The sequence below is a fragment of the Rattus norvegicus genome, chromosome 13, assembly GCF_021556685.1.
Source record: "Rattus norvegicus strain SHRSP/BbbUtx chromosome 13, alternate assembly SHRSP_T2T, whole genome shotgun sequence".
Lineage (NCBI taxonomy): Eukaryota > Metazoa > Chordata > Mammalia > Rodentia > Muridae > Rattus > Rattus norvegicus.
The window spans coordinates 70029866-70053339 of record NC_141546.1 but is presented as its reverse complement, the minus strand read 5'-3'; the positions used below and the strand labels follow the sequence as shown (position 1 = coordinate 70053339).

The following is a 23474-nucleotide window of genomic DNA, read 5'->3' as shown; positions in this document are numbered from 1 at the left end:
TGAGTCCTAGGAATTAAACCCAGGTCCTCTGGAGAAACAGCCAGTGTTCTTAACATCGAGCCATCCGTCCAGCCCCAATAAAATACATTTTAAAGGAAGTGTTGGAAAAATTAGGAAGTTGGCTATTATGCTAATAAATAAGACATGTCACTATATATCTCTTAGAATGTAGTGGACAAAAATGTGCACACATGGCACATACACATGCTGGGGATTGAAACCAAAGCCTTGAGCATGCTAAGCATATCCTGATACTCAGCTACACCTTGGCCTCTTCAGTGATATTCTGAATAGTATGCAGTATATGATTTTCATTGAAACTTTGAAAGAAAATTTGTTTCATACAGTAAAATAGTACTTCTGTTCTATTTAGTGGAAAAGAAAAGAAAACTCTAGTCATCACCTAATATTTCATTGACACATAGCATTTGCATGAGTCAGGCAGGCTTCTCAGAGCTTGGTACATATTTTTTTAATGGTTTTGAAGGAGATCCTAGAGCATATCTTCTTTAAAGGCAAAATTTTTACCTGTTTACACAAGGGGAATCAACACTTTCCAAATAAAGTGAAATATTATAACCTACTCAACATATTTCATCTCTGGTACAGAAAGACTAAGCAAAGAAAACTGATACAAAGTGTAGAAACTGCTGGGTGGTCCTTCTTGTCCCTGACACTTACACACACACTATTCTGTTTCCTATATCAAGAACTTCACAGGTGGGCGTGGGGGCACAGGCCAGTAATCCCAGCACCTGAGAGCCCAAGTCAGGAGGATTTTGAGTTTGAGGACAGCCAAAGCTACACACCAAGACCCTGTCTCAAACACCTCCCCACCCGAGTCCTCCTCCTCAAACAAACACTACTTACACGTTTCTAATTGGTTTTTTTAAATCTCCCACCTAATTTTGTATTGCTACAGTAAGATTTCATTACCTCCCTCTTTCAATTTAACCAAGTCCTCTGCCAGAAAGAATTTTAAAGAAGCATTTGAGTGAAAAGCACTCGTGTGTCAAGAGCTGGAACATGGCCTTGGGAGTATAGACAGAGTGGGACTGGCTTAATTTGCTCCCTTATGAACTGTGCTACCCTGAAAGAGGCACTAATCTAAATTATAGGTTTATAAATGTGGAATACCCTTCCTTTTCTACCTGTAAGATTTAACTTCTGTGTAAGACTCCTGTGTCTGAGTTTGGTTGGTTGAGCTTCGTGGTGTGACAGAAGCATGTAGAAAGCACAAGTAAAATACTAAAGAACGTCTCTCTCTTCTTTTTAATATTTTTATGAATGTGAACGTTGTGCTTGCATGTATGTCTGCACCATGTGTGAGCCTGATGTCCTTAGAGGTCAGAAGAGGGCATGGAACCTTCTGGAACTGGAGTTTTAGGTAGTTGTGAACAACCATATGGATGCTGGGAATTAAACCTGGGTCCTCTAGACAAACAGCCAGCGATCTCAACCCCTGGCCCAGTCCCAGAAAGGAGTTTTGTCTTGTTTTTAGCACACTTGTGGAGAACTTCAGTAGATCAGAGGTCGCTTCACTGTCTGTCACTCTGCAGAGCAGTTTGCAAGCACAGGTGCTGTTCTGCTAGATGATTAATTTGGAATTTAGACATTTCATTTGGAACTTCTTGTTTCTTGATGAGTTCTCAGTGTATATTTTTAATCCACCTTTGGTTGAATTTTCTATTAGTTTTTTAATTTGTTGAGTTCTTTATATATATCTGGTAGTTTTTAAAATCTGGTAGTTTTAAAAAATATATATATATTATCCCAGCCATGCAGTGGTGGCCCATGCCTTTAACCCCAGCACTAGGGAAGCAGAGGCAGGTGTCTCCCTGAGTTTGAGACCAGTCTGGTCTACAGAGAGTTCCATGTTGGCCAGGGCTACACAAATAAGCTTCTGCTGCAGCGTTTCCTCCTAACGTGGCCTTTAACAGGCAAAGTTTAGTTTATCAATATTTCCTTGTGTGAATGACTCTTTACCTAGGCCTAGGTCTGAAGTTTTCTTTTCTTTTTCTTTTTCTTTTTTTTTAATCTCAGTCTTACGTTTTTATTAGTGTCCTATTTTCTTGTTTTACAGGTAAGTCCATGATCTATTTTGATTGAATATCTATATAAGTTTTGAAATGTTTCTATTAGACAGATCTATGACCGTTAGTTTGAGTAGCACTAACGTTATTGCAAAAACCTGTCTCTGCTCTATTGAATGTCAGCTTTCAAGATCAATTAGGCATTTTGGGGGCGGTGGGGTCCATTCCCAGATTCTTCCTTTGTGTTTCGTGTTTGCCAATACTGGAACTGCATATTAAATCTCAATTTGGTAAACTGATTCCCCCTACCTTACTATTCGTTTCCAGGTTGTTTTGCCTCTTTTAATTTCTTTGCGTTCTTTTACTAATTTTAGAATTATATTGAACCCACTTATCACTTATATACTGCCTGCCTCTGCCTCCTAAGTGCTGGGATTAAAGACATGTGACACCACCTCTCAGCTGTTTTTTTTTTTCCCCCTTTTATTATTACTTTTTTTTTTAACTTAATTCACTTTGCATCCTGCCCACTGCCCTCTCCTGGTCACCTCCTCCCACATTCCTTCTCCCCATTCCCCAACCCCTTCTCCTCTGACCAGGTAGGGTTCCTCCTGGGTATCCTCCTACCCTTACACATCAAATCTCTAAAAGGCTAGGCATATCCACTGCCCCTGAAGCCAGACATGGCAGCCCAGCTAGAACATATCCCACATACAGGCAACAGCTTTTGGGAACCCCCACCCCGAGTTGTTCAGGACCCACATGCAGTCCAGGCTGCATTTGTGCAGGGAGGCCTAGGTCTAACCTGTGTATGTTCTTTCGTTGGTGGTTCAGTCTCTGAGAGCCTCAAAGGTCCAAGTTAGTTGCTTCTGTTGGTCTTTTTCTGGTGTTCCAGTCCCCTCCTGGTCCCCAGATCCTTCCTCCTGCTCTTCCATAAGAGTCCTCAAGCTCCGTCCACTGTGTGGCTGTGGGTCTCTGCATCGTCTGAGTCAGCTGCTGGGTGGAGCCTCTCAGGGGGCAGCCATGCTAGACTCCTGTCTGCAAGCACCACAGAGCATCATTAATGGTGTCAGGGATTAGTGTTTGCCCGTGGGGTGCATCTCTAGTTGGGCCAGTTATTGGTTGGCCATCCTCTAAGTCTTTGATCCATCCCCTGCCCCTGCATTTCTTGAAGACAGGATAGATGTTGGTCAAGTTTTATGGATGGGATGGTGTCTCTGTTGTTCCACCGAGGTTCCTGCCTTGGCTACAGGAGGTGGCCTCTTTGGGTACCATATCCCCAGTGCTGGGAGTCACAGCTAAGGATGCTCCCATTGACCTTGGGCACCTCCCTTATCCCAGGTCTGTCTCATCTTGGAGTTGCCCACCCCTACCCCTGCAGTTGCAGATTTCCACTCATTCTCATGGCCATTTGTCCATCCCTCCTGTTCCTCCCCACACCTGATCCTGAATCCCCCCGTTCCCCTTCTCATCCCCTCTTCCACCCAGTTCCCTCTCCGTCTGACTAATGACTTTTTATTCCCCTTCTAAGCGAGAGTCAAGCACTCTCAACTGCGCCTTCCTTCTTGTTTAGCTTCTTTGGTCTGTGGAATGTAGCATGAGTATCCTGTGTTTTATGGCTCATATCACTTATAAGTGAGTATATACCAGGCATGTCCTTTTGGGACTGGGTTACCTCACTCAGGATGATATTCTCCACCCATTTGCCCGCAAAATTCATGAAGTCTTTTTTTTAATAGCAGAATAGTATTCCATTGTGTAGATGTGTCTTCTGTATCCACCCCTCAGCTGAGGGTCATCTAGGTTGTTTTCAGTTTCTGACTATTATGAATAAAGTTGAGCAAGTGTCTGTGGGATGGTGGAGCATCTTTTGGGTATATGCCCAGGAGTGGTATAGCTATGTCTTGAGTTAGAACTATTCCCAGTTTTCTGAGAAACCTCCAAATTGCACTCCCACCAGCAATGGAGGAATGTTCCCCTTGCTCACATCCCCACCAGCTGGGTTTTTATTGATGTGAAGGTCAAGTCCAGATCTCACACAGGCCGAGTGTTGCTCTACCACAGAGCTGCTCCCTTATGTATGGTTTAAAATTATTTCCTGTATTATCGTAGAAATATTTTTAATGGTACTCCATACTCCTAGAACTTCCTTTTCACTTTAAATGTGAGAGGGGCTCAGGGAAGCATGCTCTGAGGTACAAAAGTGTCTGAATAGAATTGCTATTTCCCTTTTCCTCTTTTATTCTTAGGCCTAGTTAGCCCCATTTTAGTCTCAATTATGTAAGAGTACAAGTCTGCTGTAACCATAAGGTTGGGAAGTGACAGAGTCTGGATTCCAACTCAGATCAGAACCAGTTATTTTTGTACCTCCTGTCTCTAGGATTGTAGTATCTTTAACTGTGAATGAAAATGAGAATGCTGCTTTTCACACTCCAAGATGAAGATGGTCATCACCTAAGGAGTACCATGTGCAATCGTATGTGCACTAAAACTCACTGATGACCAGTGACTGATCACCAGTACTTCTGACAGATGAGAAAGTTGTGCCCTGTAACTCATGCGCACTGAGAATATGGTCGGTCCAAGTGGATTTCATGCACTTAGCCGACCACACATCATAGCGTGTGCACTGTGGAGGACCAGCTGCTGGAAGTCATGAACTCATGACTGCTGGAGCTGTGCCCACTGCTGCTGCCTGTCATTGTGAGGGTGTCATGCAGCATATAACTAGTCAGAATATGGGCTATAATTTCTTCTGAGGTCATATGGCTTTTACGTTATTACATGTTGCAGATTTTCTGTATATTCATTTCTCAGAGAACAGTAGTAATCTCAAAAATCAGTGGTTTGATCTGGGGGGGCTATAGGAATAAATGCAAAATTTTTTAGGTGCAAATCTCAGGCATAATTCAGCTTACTCCAAAGTTTGGACTTTGAAAACAATGTCTGCTCCATTTTACTTTTTATCTAAATTTGGGTTAAAAAGTGGTAATTATCAGAGTAGGTGACTTTTGAGAGAAAAGACACCCTTCACATGCTGCCCCTTTAAGTACCCTTTGAAAAGAGATGGATTGCAGTGTGATGCTCTGGCGTCCTGCCTTTCGCTCCTCTCCCTTCCTATTTCACTTTCATTCCTATCATGGCTGTGGCTCCGCAACTCTTATGAAATTTATTTTTATTTTAAATTCAATAGATGTCAGTTCTATAAATTTATTCCATATATTCTGTTTCAAATGTGGAGGATGTGTAAGAGAGAGACTCCTCTAGTAGAATAGCAATGAGTTGATTTTCTGTGATTCTTACCATTACTAAAGTGGACTAGCAGGGTAAGCCAAGAGAGAATAAGGTGTAATTGCTTGCCTAAAGTGGTGGCAGCATCCTTCCAGTATGTCCTCTGAATACCAAAGAAGAAGGAGGACTTAAAGGAGGAACATTCTTTATTTGGGAAATAGGGAAGATAAAAAGTGAGACCCAAATGTAGCATGGGTGCATCATTGAAATCTGAGGTAAAATATTACTTACTCTGGAATAGTCTGTGAAGATATTTAAAAGTCAGTACATCTACATGTGTTTCTCCTATAAGTTTCATAGAATAAATGGGCTTAGGGAGAGGAAGCTGCTCACACCATCTTAACAATTGTGTTATAAAGACAAAAATCTAGAAGTGCAGGAAGATTAGTATACTGTGTTTTGTTTCAGTATTAATTTATTTTCCTCTGATAATAACTTATATTTATTTCTTCAGTAACTAATAAAGAGCATCCGCTTTCAGTAATAAGACTTGATACCACTTATGCTCACTTGACAACACCAGTGTGTGACTTGCTGAATATATACCTGTTATTCTGTGCAAGGCCTCACTTACGAACAAGCTAGTTAATATAGCATTATTATTAGAAAAATTGGAAGAAAATTTGTAGATTACGTGGCTTATCATAAACATTTCATTTTAAAAGTTGCTAATATAATTTATCACCAAATATCTTGTCTTTTAATCTCTATGTTCATCTTATTTTTTAAATAATGAAGACTGGATTTCATTCCATTCCTGAATTTGCTTTATTTTTGCAAACCTTGGTAGATAAATTGTGAGCATGTTTTAATGAATCCGTGAAGCTGATAATTCCTACTACTTAGCTGACCTCTGAACAAATCCAAATATACCTAGATAACTAATTATGTGTTAGACACTTAGATTCAAATTCAGTGTTCTAATATAAATATTTAGACCAATATGCTTCTGAAGAAAATTCTTATAACTTTCTCAGTACTTTATTGCTGTGAAGAGACAATATCATCACAGCAATTCTTCTCTTTTTTCTTTTTTTCAGAGCTGGGGACCGAACCCAGGGCCTTGCGCTTGCTAGGCAAGCGCTCTACCACTGAGCTAAATCCCCAACCCCCCATCACAGTAATTCTTATAAAGGAAAACATTTAATTGGGGCTGGCTTACAGTTTCAGAAGTTTAATCCATTATCATGGTGGGAAGCATGGCAGAGTACAGGCAGACTGATGCTAGAGAAGGAGCTCTGAGTTCTACATCTTGATCCACAGGGAATAGAAGGAAACTTGTATATTACACTGGGCCTAGAGTAAACGTATTAGACCTAAAAGCCTGTCTCTACAGTGACACACTTCTTCCAACAAGGCCACACCTCTTAATAGTGCCACTCTCTTTGGACCAAGGTTTCAGTCTGTTGGGCCAAACCTATTCAAATAACCACAGTGATTATAATTTAAACCTGGAGATTGTTTCCTATCCAAACAGAGCATTTCTGTTCTGTTCTGATCTTTCTTTTCTTCCTCCTCCTCCTTTTTTCTTCTTCCTCCTCTTCTATTTCTTCTTCTTTTTTTTTTTTTTGATAGATCCAGTTAGAATCATTTGCCTTTACCTCCTACTGACTGTCTAAAAGAAGCTAAGTAAGTGGTATGCTGGTGTATATTTATTTAATAAACCAGCTCTTGGGTGGGAGTATAGATTGGGAACACTGGGTTGTAGTGTTTCTTGATTTCCATGATATAAATTTTTCCATCAGACCCAGTTTTAAGCCACTGACTGTTGCATGTGGAGTTGGAAGAAGATGTACAGTAATGACCAGCAATGTAGTGTTTCTATCATGCAGAGAGAATGTATGCAACCTGGGAAGGGTAGAGAAAAACAGAGTTTAACACCAGGAGGAAGTGATAAATTCTGAGTGTCTATTATTTTAACATATACCTAGTTATAAGTTTATATGCCTTACCATTTAATAATGATTGTTTCAGCAAACAGTTATGTATCTTATGAGATAAGACATACTGACTCCAGTTGTTCTAGACCTGCAAGGTATCAGTTCTTTCTGACTGTGCAATTCTGGTGTCAACAAATGTCTGAGCATTTATTTTACTAAAATAATGATCCTAAGGCCCAAGAAGGCATTCAGAAGTCAAGACCTATGTCTTTTCCAATGTTATTCCAAGTTGTTACAAACTATCTTGTACGTTGTCTTATGTCTTATAAGCCCTAGATGTAAACAACTTTTTAAACATAACACACTTTTGTACCTAAAGCCTTTTCAAAAATGTCTTCAACCTTGAATGACCTCACTTTATCCTCCTAGCTTTCGCGATACTGTTTATTTCTTTTTCTAGAAATACCACAAATGCTGCGGATGTGCATTTCCTTCTGTGGGAAACTCCCATTCTCCTTGATGTGTTTGCAGCTCCTTGTACTTCATTTGAACTCAGCTTCAGTTATGTAGCAAACGTCTGTCACTCAGCAAATTACCAGTTACCTTTGGATCATTCCATACTCAACTCATTAATAACTTTAAAATGATCAGTAAATACTTGTTTAATAGGACAAATTGTGGAGAATGCATGAGACAGTCTGAGAAACTGACCAAAATTTAAAACTTTTTGAAGTTAGATCATGTGCACCATTATTTTTCCTGGTAATTCAGAACCAGCTTATTGGTTATCTAGCCATATCTTGAAACTGGAGAACATCATGGGGACTCAGGAAGTTACCAGAGGAGGATTTCAGAGAACAAACAGGGCACTCAAAACCAAAAAGATTAAATTGTATAACTATGTTTACAATGTATTTTTATTCTGATTTAATGTGCTTTATTGTGTTCTCAGAATAAAGCCGAAAGTTTCCAGCATAAAGACAGTTTAGCCTTCGTATGGGTGATGTCTCTGTGGGGGGTAGAGGGGGAGGGAAAGTCATGGAACTCTATAGCTTGAGGGAAGCTCGGCTCCATAAACATAAAGGGCAAGTAAGTGCCTCCTCACAGCCTCTGTTGTGTTCTCAGCACTTTCTCTTGATGATCCAGTGTGTGAAGGAGGCTCCAAGTCAAAAACACCCCAGGAGCTCTTGGAGAGACAGTGGTGCAGGCTCTTCCTGATGTGTCTGCATTTTCCCCTATCTTTTACCCTAAGCTGCCACCTAGTGGTAGAAGTTTAAATTTCAGGTTTAGACATCCAAAGAGTACACTGAAGTGTTACAGACCCCTAGTAAACATTTGTATAATTTTGTATACTGTTAGTTCAGTGATTGTTGTGGCACCTCAGAGAAGTCATATTTGTTATTAACCATTGTTTGACAATGATTCTTTTAAGGATGTTTATTTTAACAGTTTGATTTCTTTATGGCTTTGTGAAGAATCTCTTTAATTGGTCTTACTAAGGAACTGTAATTCAATCTAGCAATCTCCTTCCCTTTTGCTCTTCCCTCCTCTTTCTCCAGAACGAGGTCACTCTGACACCATGGTGTTCTTTTACCTGTGGGTCGTCTTTTGTATCATCAGTTCCTGCTATACCCTCATCTGGGATCTCAAGATGGACTGGGGTCTCTTTGATAAGAATGCAGGAGAAAACACTTTCCTCCGGGAAGAAATTGTATACCCTCAAAAAGTAAGTATGGAATGTTCACACTTATCTTAGATATATCTGTAGTTAGGTCATACAGCAGTACTGACATACGTCTAGTTAACTAATATGATTACAAAACAATTATCCAAGATACCAATCTAGTCCACAAAAAAACTTACCTTGTTTGTTTGCTGTGTAGTAGATGCAGTGGGACATTTGTTAGAAGTGAGTGCCAACCCAATCAGAGTGGGAGAAAAATATATATGTTATATATTGTATATAATATATTTTATATGTAATATATTATTTTAGGATTTTACTGACTATTAGAATTACAGGGGTATGAGAAGCTGAATTTTAAATTAAAAGAACAAGTATCCTTACACAGATGATTTAGTAAAGGTAAATGTGGTGATTAGATCTTGAAAACATTAAGCCATGAACTGGGAATCTAGCTGTCTGTATCCAATCCCAGCTGTACACCAACTAGGCCATTCAGACAGCCAGACCGCAGAAGATTCTCAAAGGTAAGGGTGTTAGACTACATTAGCTCTTGATATTTTTATTGGCCTAAAGTTCTGCTGTGGATAGCATAGAGATTGAGTTAATAATTTTTAAAGATTTATATATTTATTTCATGTATGTGAGTACACTGTAGCTGTCCTCAGACACACCAGAAGAGGGCATCAGATCTCATTACAGATGGCTGTGAGCCACCATGTAGTTGCTGGGATTTGAACTCAGGACCTCTGGGAGAGCAGTCGGTGCTCTTAACTGCTGAGCCATCTCTCTAAGCCTGAGTTAATGTTTTGACCTATACCAAAATGTCACCATTATGTCAGATTTGTGTTTTGAAAAATATGTGACTGTGGGGTGCTGGGTAGAGAAAGCTGCCTGCAGGGACGGGAGCAGTATGAGTGAGCAGGACGCTGTGTGCATGGGGGCCTCGGGTGAGCCCTTGCGTGAAAGCACTGATCCTCACATGAGAATTTAGGAAACATCACTGAGCATTGAACATACTTTTTATAATTGTCAACTAAAGGGAAACAAGGGGCAGGGCCAGCTGACAGCATGCAGGCACAAGCAGGCACAGGGTGCAGATTTCAGTCCCTAGAACCGTTTTAGAGAGAGAGAGAGAGAGAGAGAGAGAGAGAGAGAGAGAGAGAGAGAGAAAGCAAGGAAGGAAGGAAGGTCAGGTAAAGCTGCTTCATGTTCACCATGTGTGTGCTCTTTATGACTGTTGTGGTGTTTGGTAAACACCGCGACACATTTGTTTCTTGTGCTGACTGTAAGTTCAGTGTCTCTGTATCAATGTTAGTTTGTTTTCTGTCATAGACTTCTCATTTATTGACTTCCATACAGTGGGATTAGCGAATAGATTCTGTCAGTCAGTTTCTTTATTATTACATATTTTAATGCTCTAGAAAATAAAGTTATACTTTCTTGAAATATAATTGCAAATTTATAAGGAAAAAGTGAATAAGCCATTTGTGCAGTCCAGTTTACCTTCATTCTGAAATCCTATTACAGTCCTCATACTAATTCTGCCTGCCTCCTCTCAATGGGGAACCTAGGTTGGGTGTGTGTGTAATGAAACTAGGAAGGGGACCATGAAAGGGTTAAAAAGAGACCTTCAGGCAGGAGGGGATGGGAGTGATGACCACATGTGACATGAAAATAGAAGAGGAGCCATTGTGGGGCAAGAAGAGGGGTCAGAGCAAGAGGGCAGGAATGAATCTGAAGAATTCAGAATGAAGACTGTGGAGATGCCCTACTGAAACCTATTGCTGATTCATGCTGGCTTAAATTTTTTATTTAAAAACTAATCGTCAGCTCATTGATAATATTCAAAACTGACTAATCAAAACATTTAAAATTATGGAGGCAAATGGGATGGATAATTACAAATGTTTGTCTCTAGGGAGTGGACAAAGCAAGACAAGGGGACTGATTGTAGGTTCTTGTTAACCTGCTAGTGGTGATGAATACACTTTGTTAAAATTAAATAAAATAGGGTTGGAGGAATGGCTCAGTGTCTAAGGACACCTGCTGATCTTGGCGAGGACCTTGTTCAGTTCCCAGTACCTCATGGCAGCTCACAGCTACCTGTAACTCCAATGCCAGGGACCCATTGTCTTCTCCTGGCTTCCAAAGGGACCAGGCACACACATAGTACATGCTGTACATGTACATGCTAGCAAACACTCACACACATAAAAGAAGAATACTTTTAAACAGTAAATTAAATAAATACTACAGCTTAGTACATAGGAGTTCTAGTTACCAAAATGTCACAGCCTTGAAATACACTTTAAAGTACTAATTTTGCTTAGTAATAAGTAACTTGTGTGTTCTGGGATCTGTTGGCAGTTGTGTATTTAAGACTCTTGGATAAACTGCATTAGCTGGATACTATGATCAGTGATGCTTCTGAAATCTAAGCCTCGTTTTATTTTCCAACATCAAAAATAAAAGGCAAAACTTATGTGTGGGCTGGAGAGATTTGAAGTTCTAAGTACAGATGGTACCGTTAGTGGATCTGTCGTTCCCTGCAGTGCTAGTGACGTAGCCATCGTCTTCCTGTGCTTCTCCTCGAGTGCGGTCTCGGCTCCCCAGCGTCCTCACTTAGCTTACAGTCTAAGCTGAGTACAGCGTGAGCATCAGTGGTATTTGTTAAGGCTCTCTGAACTCACAGAAAGCTAAACCTATGTAACGTTCCCCATGAGTCTGCGCTGGGACAGGTAACGTCTCAGCAGCCGGTACACTGTTGAGTCTGTGTGAGAAAAACCTGCTGTTTGTTTGTGTTCCCAGGCTTACTACTACTGTGCCATCGTAGAAGACGTGATTCTGCGCTTTGCCTGGACTATCCAGATCTCTATTACTGCTACAACTTTTAAGCCTCATGTTGGGGATATCATAGCTACTGTCTTTGCCCCCCTTGAGGTTTTCCGGTAAGCAAAAACAACTATTGAGCAATCTACCAAAGGTTCTTTTAAAAGATGCCAAGTGCTAGGCCAGCATGCTGACTCAGCAGGTAAGGCACTTACTATTAAGTCTGATCCTAGGTCCCGCATGTAGAGGGGAAGTTGTCATTGACCAACACACACGAGCCATGGCATGCAGGTTCACACATATACACACAAGATAAATGTAATAAAAAATTTATTTGGGCATAGTTCAAGCACTCAGGAAAGCAGAGGCAAGTGTGTGTGTGTAGTGTGTGTGTATATCTATATCACTGTGAGTTCAAGGCCACTTGGTTTGCATAACGAGTTCTAGGCCAGCCAGAGATAATGAGATTGTCTCCTCCTCCTCCTCCTTCTCCTCCTCCTCCTCCATCATCATCATCACAAAAGGATAGATTTTAAAATAGCAGACATTTAGAAATGAACCAAACATCTGCTGCTTTTTTTTTTCTACTGTGAGAGAGAGCCAAGAAGCACAGGATAGAGAGAAGGTTTCTGAGAGTTTGAGTCCATGGGAGCCATGGCATGATAACACGACGGCATGGTAACAGCATGTGGTGGAGGCTCATGCTTCCAAGTGACCTTGTGTGGCCGTGCACTACCTCCTGCATGCTCCACGGTCTTCAAAGTAATACTGAGAGACTCGGCACATGAGCCCTTGGAGAGTTCAGACTCAGACCATGGTGACAGCTAATGCCTGGGGGAGTCAAGGTTAAAGTTATAAGAAAACTGAAAGTGACAGGGAAGAGGAGGTGCAGAGTACAGCTAAGAGCCCCTGGCAGCATAACCTTAAGTGTGTGCATCAGAAAGCAGAAGCTTAACAGAGTAGACAAATAGAAACAGAACGACAAACCAAACCCAAGAGAAGGGAAGACATAGATTAGGAATCACCAGAAGAGAAAGCAAGTGTGCAGCGGGATATTAACAAATGACTCTTGTACGTCACAGAGTCCCATAGCATATTCTCTGTCCATTCATCTTCACTTGCAAACGTTCACTGGAAGAAGGCATTGGTTTGGTCTGAGGCCTCTGTCTTCTGTGACAGCATCAATATTGGGTTCTACCCAGGACTCCTCTCAAATATCCTGTTGTTGCCCTGTGTCATGGAGATCCTGCGGTTTTGGATCAGTGGGATTGATCCTTGGTTTTATGCTCATCAACAGTTCACAGATGATATAGATTTGGGGTGGGAAGTCTCAAAGCCCTGGACCTGGGCCTGAATGATAGCTGAGCTGGTCAGCCTGCCGACTCTCCCTTGACCACACCACCAGGACGAGCTCTCCAGCACTGCCCCAGCTAGGCCATCCAGTGCTGCCACCCGCAGGAAGCAGAGAAAGCTTTCCTGCCTAGCTTTCCTGATTGCTGCCCATGCCCTCAAGGCCAACTTACCCACACCCACTCCTCCAGAGCTAGCTCCACTGTGCTGCCCAGGCAAGGCATGGGCACCAAGCTCCCAAGTGCTGCCGCCTGTGAGAGGCTGGGCCAGCTCCTGCTCTCACAGCCTCAGGGTGGCTCACCTGTGCCTTTGTCTTCAGGGCCAGCTTCTGAAGGGTTTTTAAAGGGACCGTAAGTACCATCAGATGAAATAGTCAAATTCCTCAAAACAAACAAACAAAACCATAGTTTACTGTAATCAATAAGAAAATGGAAAAGCTGAGAAATCGATATCTTTTGTTTTGAAGACATCAAAATTTGAATCCATATCAAAATACTTTCCATGAAGAAAACTCCAGACTAAGAGAATTCTTCCAAATAGTTGAAGTCAAATTTTTACTGGTTTTTTTGTTTGTTTGTTTGTTTTTTGTTTCTTTTTACACAAATCTTCTTAATTGCTGTTCTCTTACTGTGAAGAGACACCTTGCCAGTGCAACTTATAAAAGGAAGCATCTGACTGGGGCCTTGCTTACAGTTTCAGAGGGTCGGTGTGTGACCATGGCAGGGAGCATGGCAGCAGTCACAGTGCAGGCAGAGTATCTGAGAGCTGCAGCCTGATCTATAGGCAGCAGGCAGATAAAGCAAGACTGGCTCTGGCCATGGGCTGTTGAAACCTAAAGCCCATCCCCAGTGACACCTTCTCTAGCAAGGCCATTCCTTCTAATCCTTCCTAAACGGTACCACCAACTGGGGACCAAGCATTCAAATATATGAGCCTGTGGGAGCCATTCTCATTCAAACTACCACAGTGTTCAAAAATTAATTGGTGTAATTTAACACAATAATAGAATAAGAGGGAGGGCCCTGCTGCATGTGGGAAAAGTCATTGTTAACAGTACCTGGTTGGGCAATTAATAACACAGGCTCATTAAAGCACCCAGAAACAACTCTAGTGAGAGATTGGTATATGTGCGAAGATTGACAAGCCAATTCTACAGTAGAGTGTGACTGCGTGCGTGCGTGCGTGCGTGCGTGCGTGTGTGCGTGTGTGTGTGTGTGTGTGTGTGTGTGTGTGTGTGTACAGTAGTATACCACGTTTATAAGAGGTTAGATAAGCAGTGAGTACAGTGGAACAGAATGGGGAACCAGAGACAGACCCATATGTATCCTGACACCACCTGTTGACAAAAGGGGCTAACATAACAGTTAAAAGGGAACATTAAACATGAAGCAGCCGACATTCTGTATGGGAGAAAAGATTCTGACTCCTGTCACACTCCGTCACATTCCATCTACAGAATCAGTTACAGGTAGAGCCCAGAGCTAAGTAGTTGCTACAAATACGCCCTCTAGAAGTGGCATTCAGTGTAGTAATGTCTTTTTATGTTTTAGGATAGCAGTTACACAATGTATTTTTATTTTTATATCCATATATATATATATATTCACACACACACTAACATGCAGACTTTAAGGTGTATGTTTTATTGTGATATACTTCTTTTTAGTTGCATATTTATAATAATCTTGTGTGTATATGTGTGGATGTGACCTGCACATGTGGAGGTCAGAAGACAGTTTGTGGAAATTGGTTCTTTCCTTTATGTGGGTCCCAGCGACTATACTCAGGTCCTCCAGCTTGGCAGCACATACCACTGAGCCATCTCACTGACCTATATTTAATTCTTTTGTATAGCCTGAGAGAAGTTAAGTATCAGTTGGACTGGCAGGTAACTCAACAGTAACTGTGAGGGTAAAAGTCATTAAAGTTATGTTATTCTAAGTGTGCTGGGGGAAAATGAAGGTCTCCCTTCTGTTGACTCTTCACCGTGATATAGCGTGCACAAATGAGAGCACACACAGATGCTCTAGATTACTGTCTAGTATTCTCGTGAGCTCAGATGCGCAAACATGGTCAAGCTTAAGGGCGATGGAGGCCCCTCGAAAGAGTGGGCTTATTTGTTGATGCCATTGATTTCTCTAAACAGACTGTCTGTCTGTCTGTCAGATCTCCTCCCTTCTTCATTTCCCCAAGTACCTAAGACCCAAATCCACTCTGCACACTTGGCTCTCTCTACTCTCCTTTCTCCCCATTCTTCCTTTCAACTCGTGTATTTGTTCTCAGTTCTGACATTGAGCCACTTTAAAAACCACATGTGTCTGTGTCGTCTGTGTCTGTGTCTGTGTCTGTGTCTGTGTCTGTGTCTGTGTCTGTGTCTGTGTCTGTGTCTGTACATGTGAGGAGATCAGAGTAAAGGCTCAGTAGTTAGTGCTCACCTGTGCCTTCCGGGATCTAGGTTCACACCCAAGGTGTCTCCCTCCACTCAGGCACCTCCACCTGCTGAGCCGCCTTCTTGACCAGGTGTGCCTCTGTCACTGTTGTTCACTCTTCACCACCAGGATGAAATTCCAGCGTTAGCCAGTTTCCTGGGGACACAGAAGCATAGGCAGGGAGACTTACCTATCGTCTTTGTAGCTAATAAGTGGTGGAGCCATGATGCAAATCTAGTCAGTCTTCTGGAGCTAAAGCCCCTGGATGATGCTGTTCCGGTAACTCTTACCTTTGGTTCTCTGCAGTTATCTTTATCTCTCAGCAAAGCACTGACTTCACTCAGCTTCTCAGAAACTATGTTCTCCATTCTCCCCAGCCTCTTTTCTCCTCTCCATTGCTGATCTCCTTACCCTTCCCGCCTGCAAGTGTTGGGTGGGTTCCACACTCTTGTGTCTTCCAGTCATATTGCTAAAGCCCAGCTCGGCCTAACTGTGCCCATCTACCTGCTGATCTCCACAGGGTCATCTAGTGAGTGGTAGCTGAAGCCTAATCTGCTTCTTTGGTCCCAGTAAATGATGTCACCTTCACTCAGACCACCTGACAGGTTTCTGTCAGCTTCATCTATAGTCTCAGCTTTGGGTCACCATTGCCATCTAGACTCCTGCCCCACCTTCTAACTGGCCTCGCTCTGGGCTTTCCTTCCCTAGTCCAGTTGCTCTTCCACAGTAGAGTAATCCATTTAAAAGGAATCCTGTTAGTCTCCTCAGATGCTCACCGTGCGCTGTGGGCTCTTTGCTGTGGCTATGGGGCCCTGTGTGGATGGTCAGTGCTCCTCCCCTCTGCATCTCCCTTCCTGCTATCTGACCCACAGCTTCTTCTCTGGCCCCACAGACCCTGCTTCCACTCCAGTACACCAGCAGTGCTTTCTTGTTGCCTTTCTTGTCCTTGTCCCCTTGCCTAAGACACTTATCTCCAAGAGGACCCTGTGACTTGCCTCTGGTGTCACTCACACTTGTTGGATGCCACCTGTCAAAGTCAGTTTCCCTAAGCAGTCTTAAGAAGGGGACTCTGGGCTTCTTTTCTTTGCTAATAGGTCTGCAGGGCATCTAACAGCTACTGCTGGAGTAAAGGCAGAGACCCACCTGTGTCAGCCAGTGCCACTTCCTCATTTTAATAAGTACTCAATAAATTAATAAACTTACTGGATAAAGAAAAATTGTATTCCAAAATCAACTCTTGTCATCCTCCCACCCGTCCACCCGCCCCAGTCCTCATACCGATCTTTCTGCTTCATTTTATTTATTGTATGTGTGCATGGGGGGTGGGAGGCGGAGGCAGGGAGCAAACTCAACTGTCATTCCACAGATACCTACCTCCTTTATTTGAGACAGTCTCTCATTGGCCTGGAACTTCACCAGGTAGACAGGGCTAGCTCTAGGATCTGTGTGTCTCTGCTTCCCGTCTTTCCACATTACAAAAGTGCACCACTGTGCCTGGCTTCCTACAGGAGGCCTCAGACCCATGTGCTCATGCTCAGGAGGCAAATGCTTTCCTAACTGAATCATTATGTCCCTAGCTGTCTCTCTGATTTTAATAGTCTGGCCTGTAATTGTTCTGATTTGTTTGTGTTTTCTCCTCAGTGAGCAGGAGCCTCCTGGAGGTCACCAGTAGTGACATATTCCGATCTTAACGTGAATGTGTTTGCCTGTTTTGTTTAGGCGATTTGTGTGGAACTTCTTCCGCCTGGAGAATGAGCATCTAAACAACTGTGGTGAATTCCGTGCCGTGCGGGACATCTCTGTGGCCCCCCTCAATGCAGATGACCAGACACTACTCGAGCAGATGATGGACCAGGAGGATGGGGTGCGGAACCGCCAGAAGAGCCGGTCGTGGAAATACAACCAGAGCATATCCCTGCGCCGGCCTCGCCTGCCTTCCCAGTACGTAGAGCACTCGTGTGCGGTTAGCAGTGACGGGTCACACTGGTTAAGAAGCTACTAGACTAGACCAGATGAAGTCGCTGGTATCAGCCATGCTTCCTCTCCAGACAGTAGTAACAAACTATCCCGTGTGGTCAAACTTCTGAAATGTCTTCCTGAGCACATGAGAAGTCCCATTGTATTACCTACTAAGTAGGAATATGAAAGACCATAGGAAAAAGCTTGTTGGGAAATGACTTACCCGACTCTTGAGTATGACATGTTTTGTGTGCAGATAACCTTCGAGTTAGTTTAGAAATCCTATCATTTGTGTAACCTTGACCAAATTCTTTTACCAGTCTTCTGTACTTTAGGATGTATATAGTTCAAAGGGAGATTAAAAAGAGTAAATTCATTACCCAGTATCATCACAGAAAGACCCCAACAAGTAGAAGCTACCTTGTTAAACATAGCTAGGACTCTTATCGGCCATTTCCTTTGTATTCCTAGAGGTAATGGTAAATGTAAACCATTTGCTGACTGCACTCATGTGAGAGAATAGATAGCACCATAGGTCACGATGAGAGACTTCAGTTGGATGCTTCTCTGAGAGTAAGGCAGTACTTGGATAAAAAAAGGAGCAGCAGAAAGGAAACGCATGTTTCAGAACAGGAGTGAGAAAATATAGCTGGGTGTGCTCATCTGAACTGTCAGGTGGCCAGGCATGGTAGGGACACCTAGAAGCCCAGCATGTTGTCATGAAAGCAGGAGGATCATAGCTACACAGCAAGACCAAGGCTAGCCTGGTCTACACTAGATCCTGTCTCAAAAACAAAGAAACAGACAAAGAACCAAAGTCTGAAAACTGTAAGCTTCATCTTATAGGGCAAAAAATAAAACGACAAAACAAAACATGTTCTTCCAAAGAGGAGCAACAGGAAAGGAGATTGTCCTGACACTGCAGAGTGCGGTAAGAAAGGGAAATCTAAAGGCCAGAAGATGGCCTGGAGGGCACTGCCAAGTACAGGACAGTAAAAGGCCTGGATTGGGATCTTAAAGTCGGACTAAGAGAAGCATAGAGGAGGTGAACAGAAGGTGCTGTAGCCCAGTGAAGACTAAAAGCTTTAGTTAGAGATTGGGAGTTTTCTAGAAAGAAAAAGTAGAGATGAGAAAAAGCAGAAAACAGGAAACTGAGTCTTAGGCAGGAGGAAAAGTAAAGTAGCAGAAGTCACAGGAAGTCAGTGGGAAGCGCATTGAATTAGCCTGCACTTCTGTCTGGAAGGCATTGACTACCTAGGGTGCAGGAGCAGTGGCTGGGGAAGAGGGGTGCCTCAGTGGCCTGGAGAAAAGGCTGACAAGCCAGAGCTCCTCACCTGAAGGTCTCATAGCTACCAGCAGAGGGCAGTGTAAACACGGCTTCTGATCCAGAGGGAGGCTCCTTGGTGCAGAGTCTGTTCATTTCAGGTGTTTGAAGGGAAAAGCTGGGAAACTAGATGGCAACCAGAGGAAGGCATTTAGAAGAACAGGTTTGTGGTAAAAAGAGCACAGGGAATCTGAGGTGAGACCTGAGACTCAGCTCTGGCATCATGGATTCATGCAGCCTTTGCACATCCTCAGCCTCCTGAATGGCAGCCTCCCCATCTGTCAGGTGGGAGGAACAGATCTCCTGTCACAGCACTGCCGTCATCTTGAGGCTGACGAGTGTCAGTTGCCCAGTCTCATTTTGATGAGATAGAGAAGTCTCTGCACAGCCTCCTAGATTGTGTGACATCAGCAGGACTGACAGGTTCACTGATGTTCCTGCTTACCGCCTGGTAGCCAGTGCTCAGACGCAGGTCCTGTCTGTGTAAACACACCCTACTGCTGTGCCTACTTCCTCACCCTGAGTAGATCAAGTTCGTGTGCACTCTCGGTGCTGGGGAGAGTGGACGCACACCCAGCACTGCGTGTGACTGACCTGTGTGTTTCCTCTGATTACTCTAGATCCAAGGCTCGAGACACTAAGGTATTGATAGAAGACACAGATGACGAAGCTAACACTTGAACCGCTGAAGTCTGCAGTAACATCCTTGATTTCCTACTCTACAATTCTTTCCTCGACCAACGCAACCTCCAGCACCGTTTTTCCAGCTGAGAACAGGAGAAAACAGAACACGTTCCCGGGCTCCTCAGATCGGGTCCTATGGACTCGGAGCAAGCTCACTGTGTTTCTTTCCTTTCCTTCTGGTTTAATCTTCATTTTCTATTTTTAAAACAAATACTTCATTTGCCAATCAGAAGATGTTTTAAGGAACAAAAACTTAATATCTTACGGGTTGTTTACACTCAAAGATGCAGATACCCATCAGGATGAAGAACAAGCATTGGAAGGAGCCTCTGACGCACAGCGTGGGGTAACTCAGCTTCGCCGGGCCTGTCTGACTGTTGGACGCCGGACACCGGCTTTTAAATTTTCTGTCAGTTTCTATGGAGAGTTTCCCTTCCTTCACAGCCAGTGCAGAGGCACCCCAGCACTTGCAAGGGAAGTGCAGCTGGAGCCGCACCTCCTCCACAAAGCTACTTTTAATTCCATGTGACTTTTCTCATCTGGGGAGGGTTCGGGCGGGTGGGGATATGATGTATTCGTTACATAGTTTCTCATTATTTATGAAACGTAACCATAAATGAATGCTACTCCCGTGAGGGAGGCAGGAGGAACTAAGGCTCGCTGGCACTGCTGAGGTCACGCCACAAACCTCTTTCAGGAAACACCTTGTACCAGTTCAATTTCTTCCCTCATTTGTTTTAACTTGAAGCCAAAGTTTTATTGCTATATTTTAAGTTGCTACCCTAAAGTCCCAAGCGTCACTGTCCTGACCAGGCATCCCCCTTGCGTCCCAGCGGTGGACATTCAGAGCAAAGGTCCTGACAGTTGTTTTGTGAGGAGCAGGTGCAGGATGCAGTCACCCATATTCCAGTCACAACGATGAAGTTCTGCTATGTGCTTCTGCATGTGGGGGAACTGTAGTCTTTATTGGCCAGATGGAAAGACAGGCCTATTTCAGACTCCTTACACCTTCATTAGACACGTCCCCTTCTGGCCTCATCTGCCTCAGCCAGAATTTGGTCAAATTTGATTAAAAGTATTTTGTAGGGACTGTAGTTTTGAGCATCTAGAACAAATCCTTCTTCCTTCATATTCATTGACACAAAAGATCTTGGTGGCCATTTTAAGCTCCCCCAAGGCCTATTTTTAAATTTGGGGCCTCTAAACCAGGTTATACTTTTTAAATTATATTTCTTAGAAAATTCTGGGTATAAATGCCTATCTTTACTAATTTATCTCCCCCCCCCCTTTCCTCATAAATTCTCTAAAGAAGCCTGAAAACATATAGCATATGACTTTCTTGGAAATGGTTGGTTTCAAATTTGGTGATGTCCGCACTGAGAACATAGCTCGTTGGTAGTAGTGTCTGCACAGCATTTCTGAGACCCTGGATTTTCTCTCCAGCCATTATTCAATAAAATTAATATAAATACCAGGGAAGGTAAATGGCCCCACCCTCAGATCTAGATGAAAGCCCCACATAGGAGAGTCATGAAAGTTGGCTCACTTCTGCCCTTGTCAGATTCACTATAGACAAAGAAGCCAGTGGTTAGGAAAGCAGCAGTTAACACTTACTTGCTCTAAACTTGGCTTCTGCCCCTTCACTCTCACTCTCGCTTTGTCATTAGCTCCTCCTGCCTATCAGACCTTTACTCATTAACGTTACTGCACTGCTAAAATCCTACTGATTAACTCATCAACTTCCATTTAGAAAGTTTCTCACATTTTTATTCTGACAAAGTTCCATTTTTTTTCTCCTTTCTGAATTGAGATTTTAAACACCCCCTCCCCACCAAAAGCTTACTCAGTGTTGTAGGTTCTGTTGCTTTTTGTGTTTTGCCAAGCTTGTCCCTTGCCCCAAAACTAAAGAGCAAGCGTTTATTTAAAATAAAAACAAAACTATAAATAAATTGTACACTTTATAATAATCAGTGGTACCGGTTTAGAGACCCGTGGCAGATTAAAGGTTGCATTATTTCTACTTAGAATTTTTCCTTACTATTCTGGGGTTTTGTACTTTAAAGCTGGGGATAGATCTCACTGGTTTCTGAGGTTAACCACAGTGATGATTAGGAATATATAGGAAGGTTCAGTGACCAGTCATTTCCTGTACAAATAAAATCAGTGGTACTGTGTATCCAGAACCCTGTGAATTGTCAGCTTCTTTCTCTGGTAGTGAGCCTGTCTGGCGACACACACAAACTCACAGTTGAACCCTGACATTCTGACTCCTTTGTCTTTACGTCAGGTAACGTAGAGCCAGCTTGGTCTTTCTCTGCCTGCCAGGAGTCCAGACCCTAATCAGTATTATTTCTTTCATAAACAATACAGTGATAGAGTATGTTCCTTTTCTGATATCCATCCTGTTGACTACTCAGAAGTAAGGCTTACGTGCTGTGCTGCTTACCATGGCAGATGCCCTACTGTGTGTTCAGATGTTCCAGCTCCATCTCCTAGCTCTAAAGAGATTTCTCCACCAAAAAACAATGAATAGCATTAATTGTTTTCCTTTCCTCGGTTTCATCTGCCCTAGGCACTGGGAGCAGTGTCCCCTAATGTGTTCTTGAATAATCCTGTACCCTGAAACTCTCGATACCAATGTCATGTTACATACTAACCAGAGGTAACACTTATCTGACCGTAGCCTAAGAACTCTTCCTTTTAGTTTTATTTGAAGAGAACCCCATTTTTTTTTTGGTTCATTTTTTTTGGAGCTGGGGACCGAACCCAGGGCCTTGCGCTTCCTAGGTAAGCGCTCTACCACTGAGCTAAATCCCTAGCCCCGAGAACCCCATTTTTAATAATGCTTGAAATACTCCCAAAAGAAATGAAAAAGAGACTAAAGTCCACTTTACCTTTCATACTCACGGAGAAAGCAAGGCAGTGCAAAGAGATCCTAGCAGTTTGTTGTTTGTAAATTAGCCTATCCCTGAAGCCATGTCAACAGTGGGGCGTCGATGATGTCCTCCAAACAGAAGCAATGGCATAATCAGCACTGCAGTCAATCCCATAGTTCAGTGTAATGGTCAAGTGCAGGCTTTTTGTCTCCAGGCCCCTAAACAAAAAAGGTCACAGTGTAAAAGAATGCCAGTAATTTAGCAAGAACTCAGATGAACTCTTAGAGGAGGCCCCTCCTAGGAGCCATGACTCCCCAGCGTTCTAAATGAGACCTCTTAGCTGAGTATTAAAAGTCACTTTTAATGGGTGGTATCTTTCCAACATGCTTCCCTGCTTTCTGAACAGGGGAACCTAAGGCAAGGCAGGAGTAGAGCTGAGGCAAACAGAAGCACATTGACAAAGTCAGAGTAATAGAAGAATCTCATAGATAACAGAGAGGACTGGGGGTCTTGGCAGCAGGAACAAGGCACTAGGTAAATCATGTGACTGGGGCTGTGTCTTCTTGTCCCTCGATGCCTCCACTTCCTGTCACTTTGTATTATTTAAGAATAGTTCTTTACTCCCAAATTCAATTTTGCAAGCAGTAACTGCAGAGAATTCTTATTCTAAGGAAAAGGATTAAGAAATAACACTATCTGTAACATATCAAAACCATGGGATTCTCCGAAGTGATTATACTATTTCATAAATATGCTTTAGATTGTTGTTTTTTTACCAGTTTAATAAACTTGCCTCCCTCTCCATAGGGACTTTTTACTATAAACAATAGCTTCGGTCTAGGATTAAGGTAGACTAAACGTTGATCGTGTTAAATCTTGAGCTCCCTCTACCACAGAAACTGTATGTACTTTTCTCTATCCTAGTGAGCCAGTGTCATTACTGACCAAGTGAAATTAGAAATTTGGGTTGGATTTTGAAAATGGTAATCTGTTTTCTAATTGGTTTTTGCTAATCATTCACTTAAACATGAATTTCTGCATTTCAGGTATCAGTCATGATACCGAGTGTTAAAGCTCCTAGCCTGCCTATTTTCCATTTCTACAATGCCAGAGCACGTGGTCGTGTGGGATA

The 23474-nt window shown here is 42.7% G+C and overlaps 1 protein-coding gene across 1 annotated transcript in view; it reads left to right on the top strand.

Moving 5' to 3' along the window:
• Positions 1 to 19687, top strand: part of Xpr1 (xenotropic and polytropic retrovirus receptor 1) — a 139317-nt gene extending 119630 nt beyond the window's left edge. Inside the window, 4 exon segments of the mRNA NM_001105992.1 lie at positions 8764 to 8930; positions 11700 to 11839; positions 17219 to 17440; positions 19403 to 19687. Of these exon segments, the coding sequence (NP_001099462.1) occupies positions 8764 to 8930; positions 11700 to 11839; positions 17219 to 17440; positions 19403 to 19463 (590 nt within the window). The 3' untranslated portion in view covers positions 19464 to 19687.
• The last annotated feature ends 3787 nt before the right edge of the window (positions 19688 to 23474 follow it).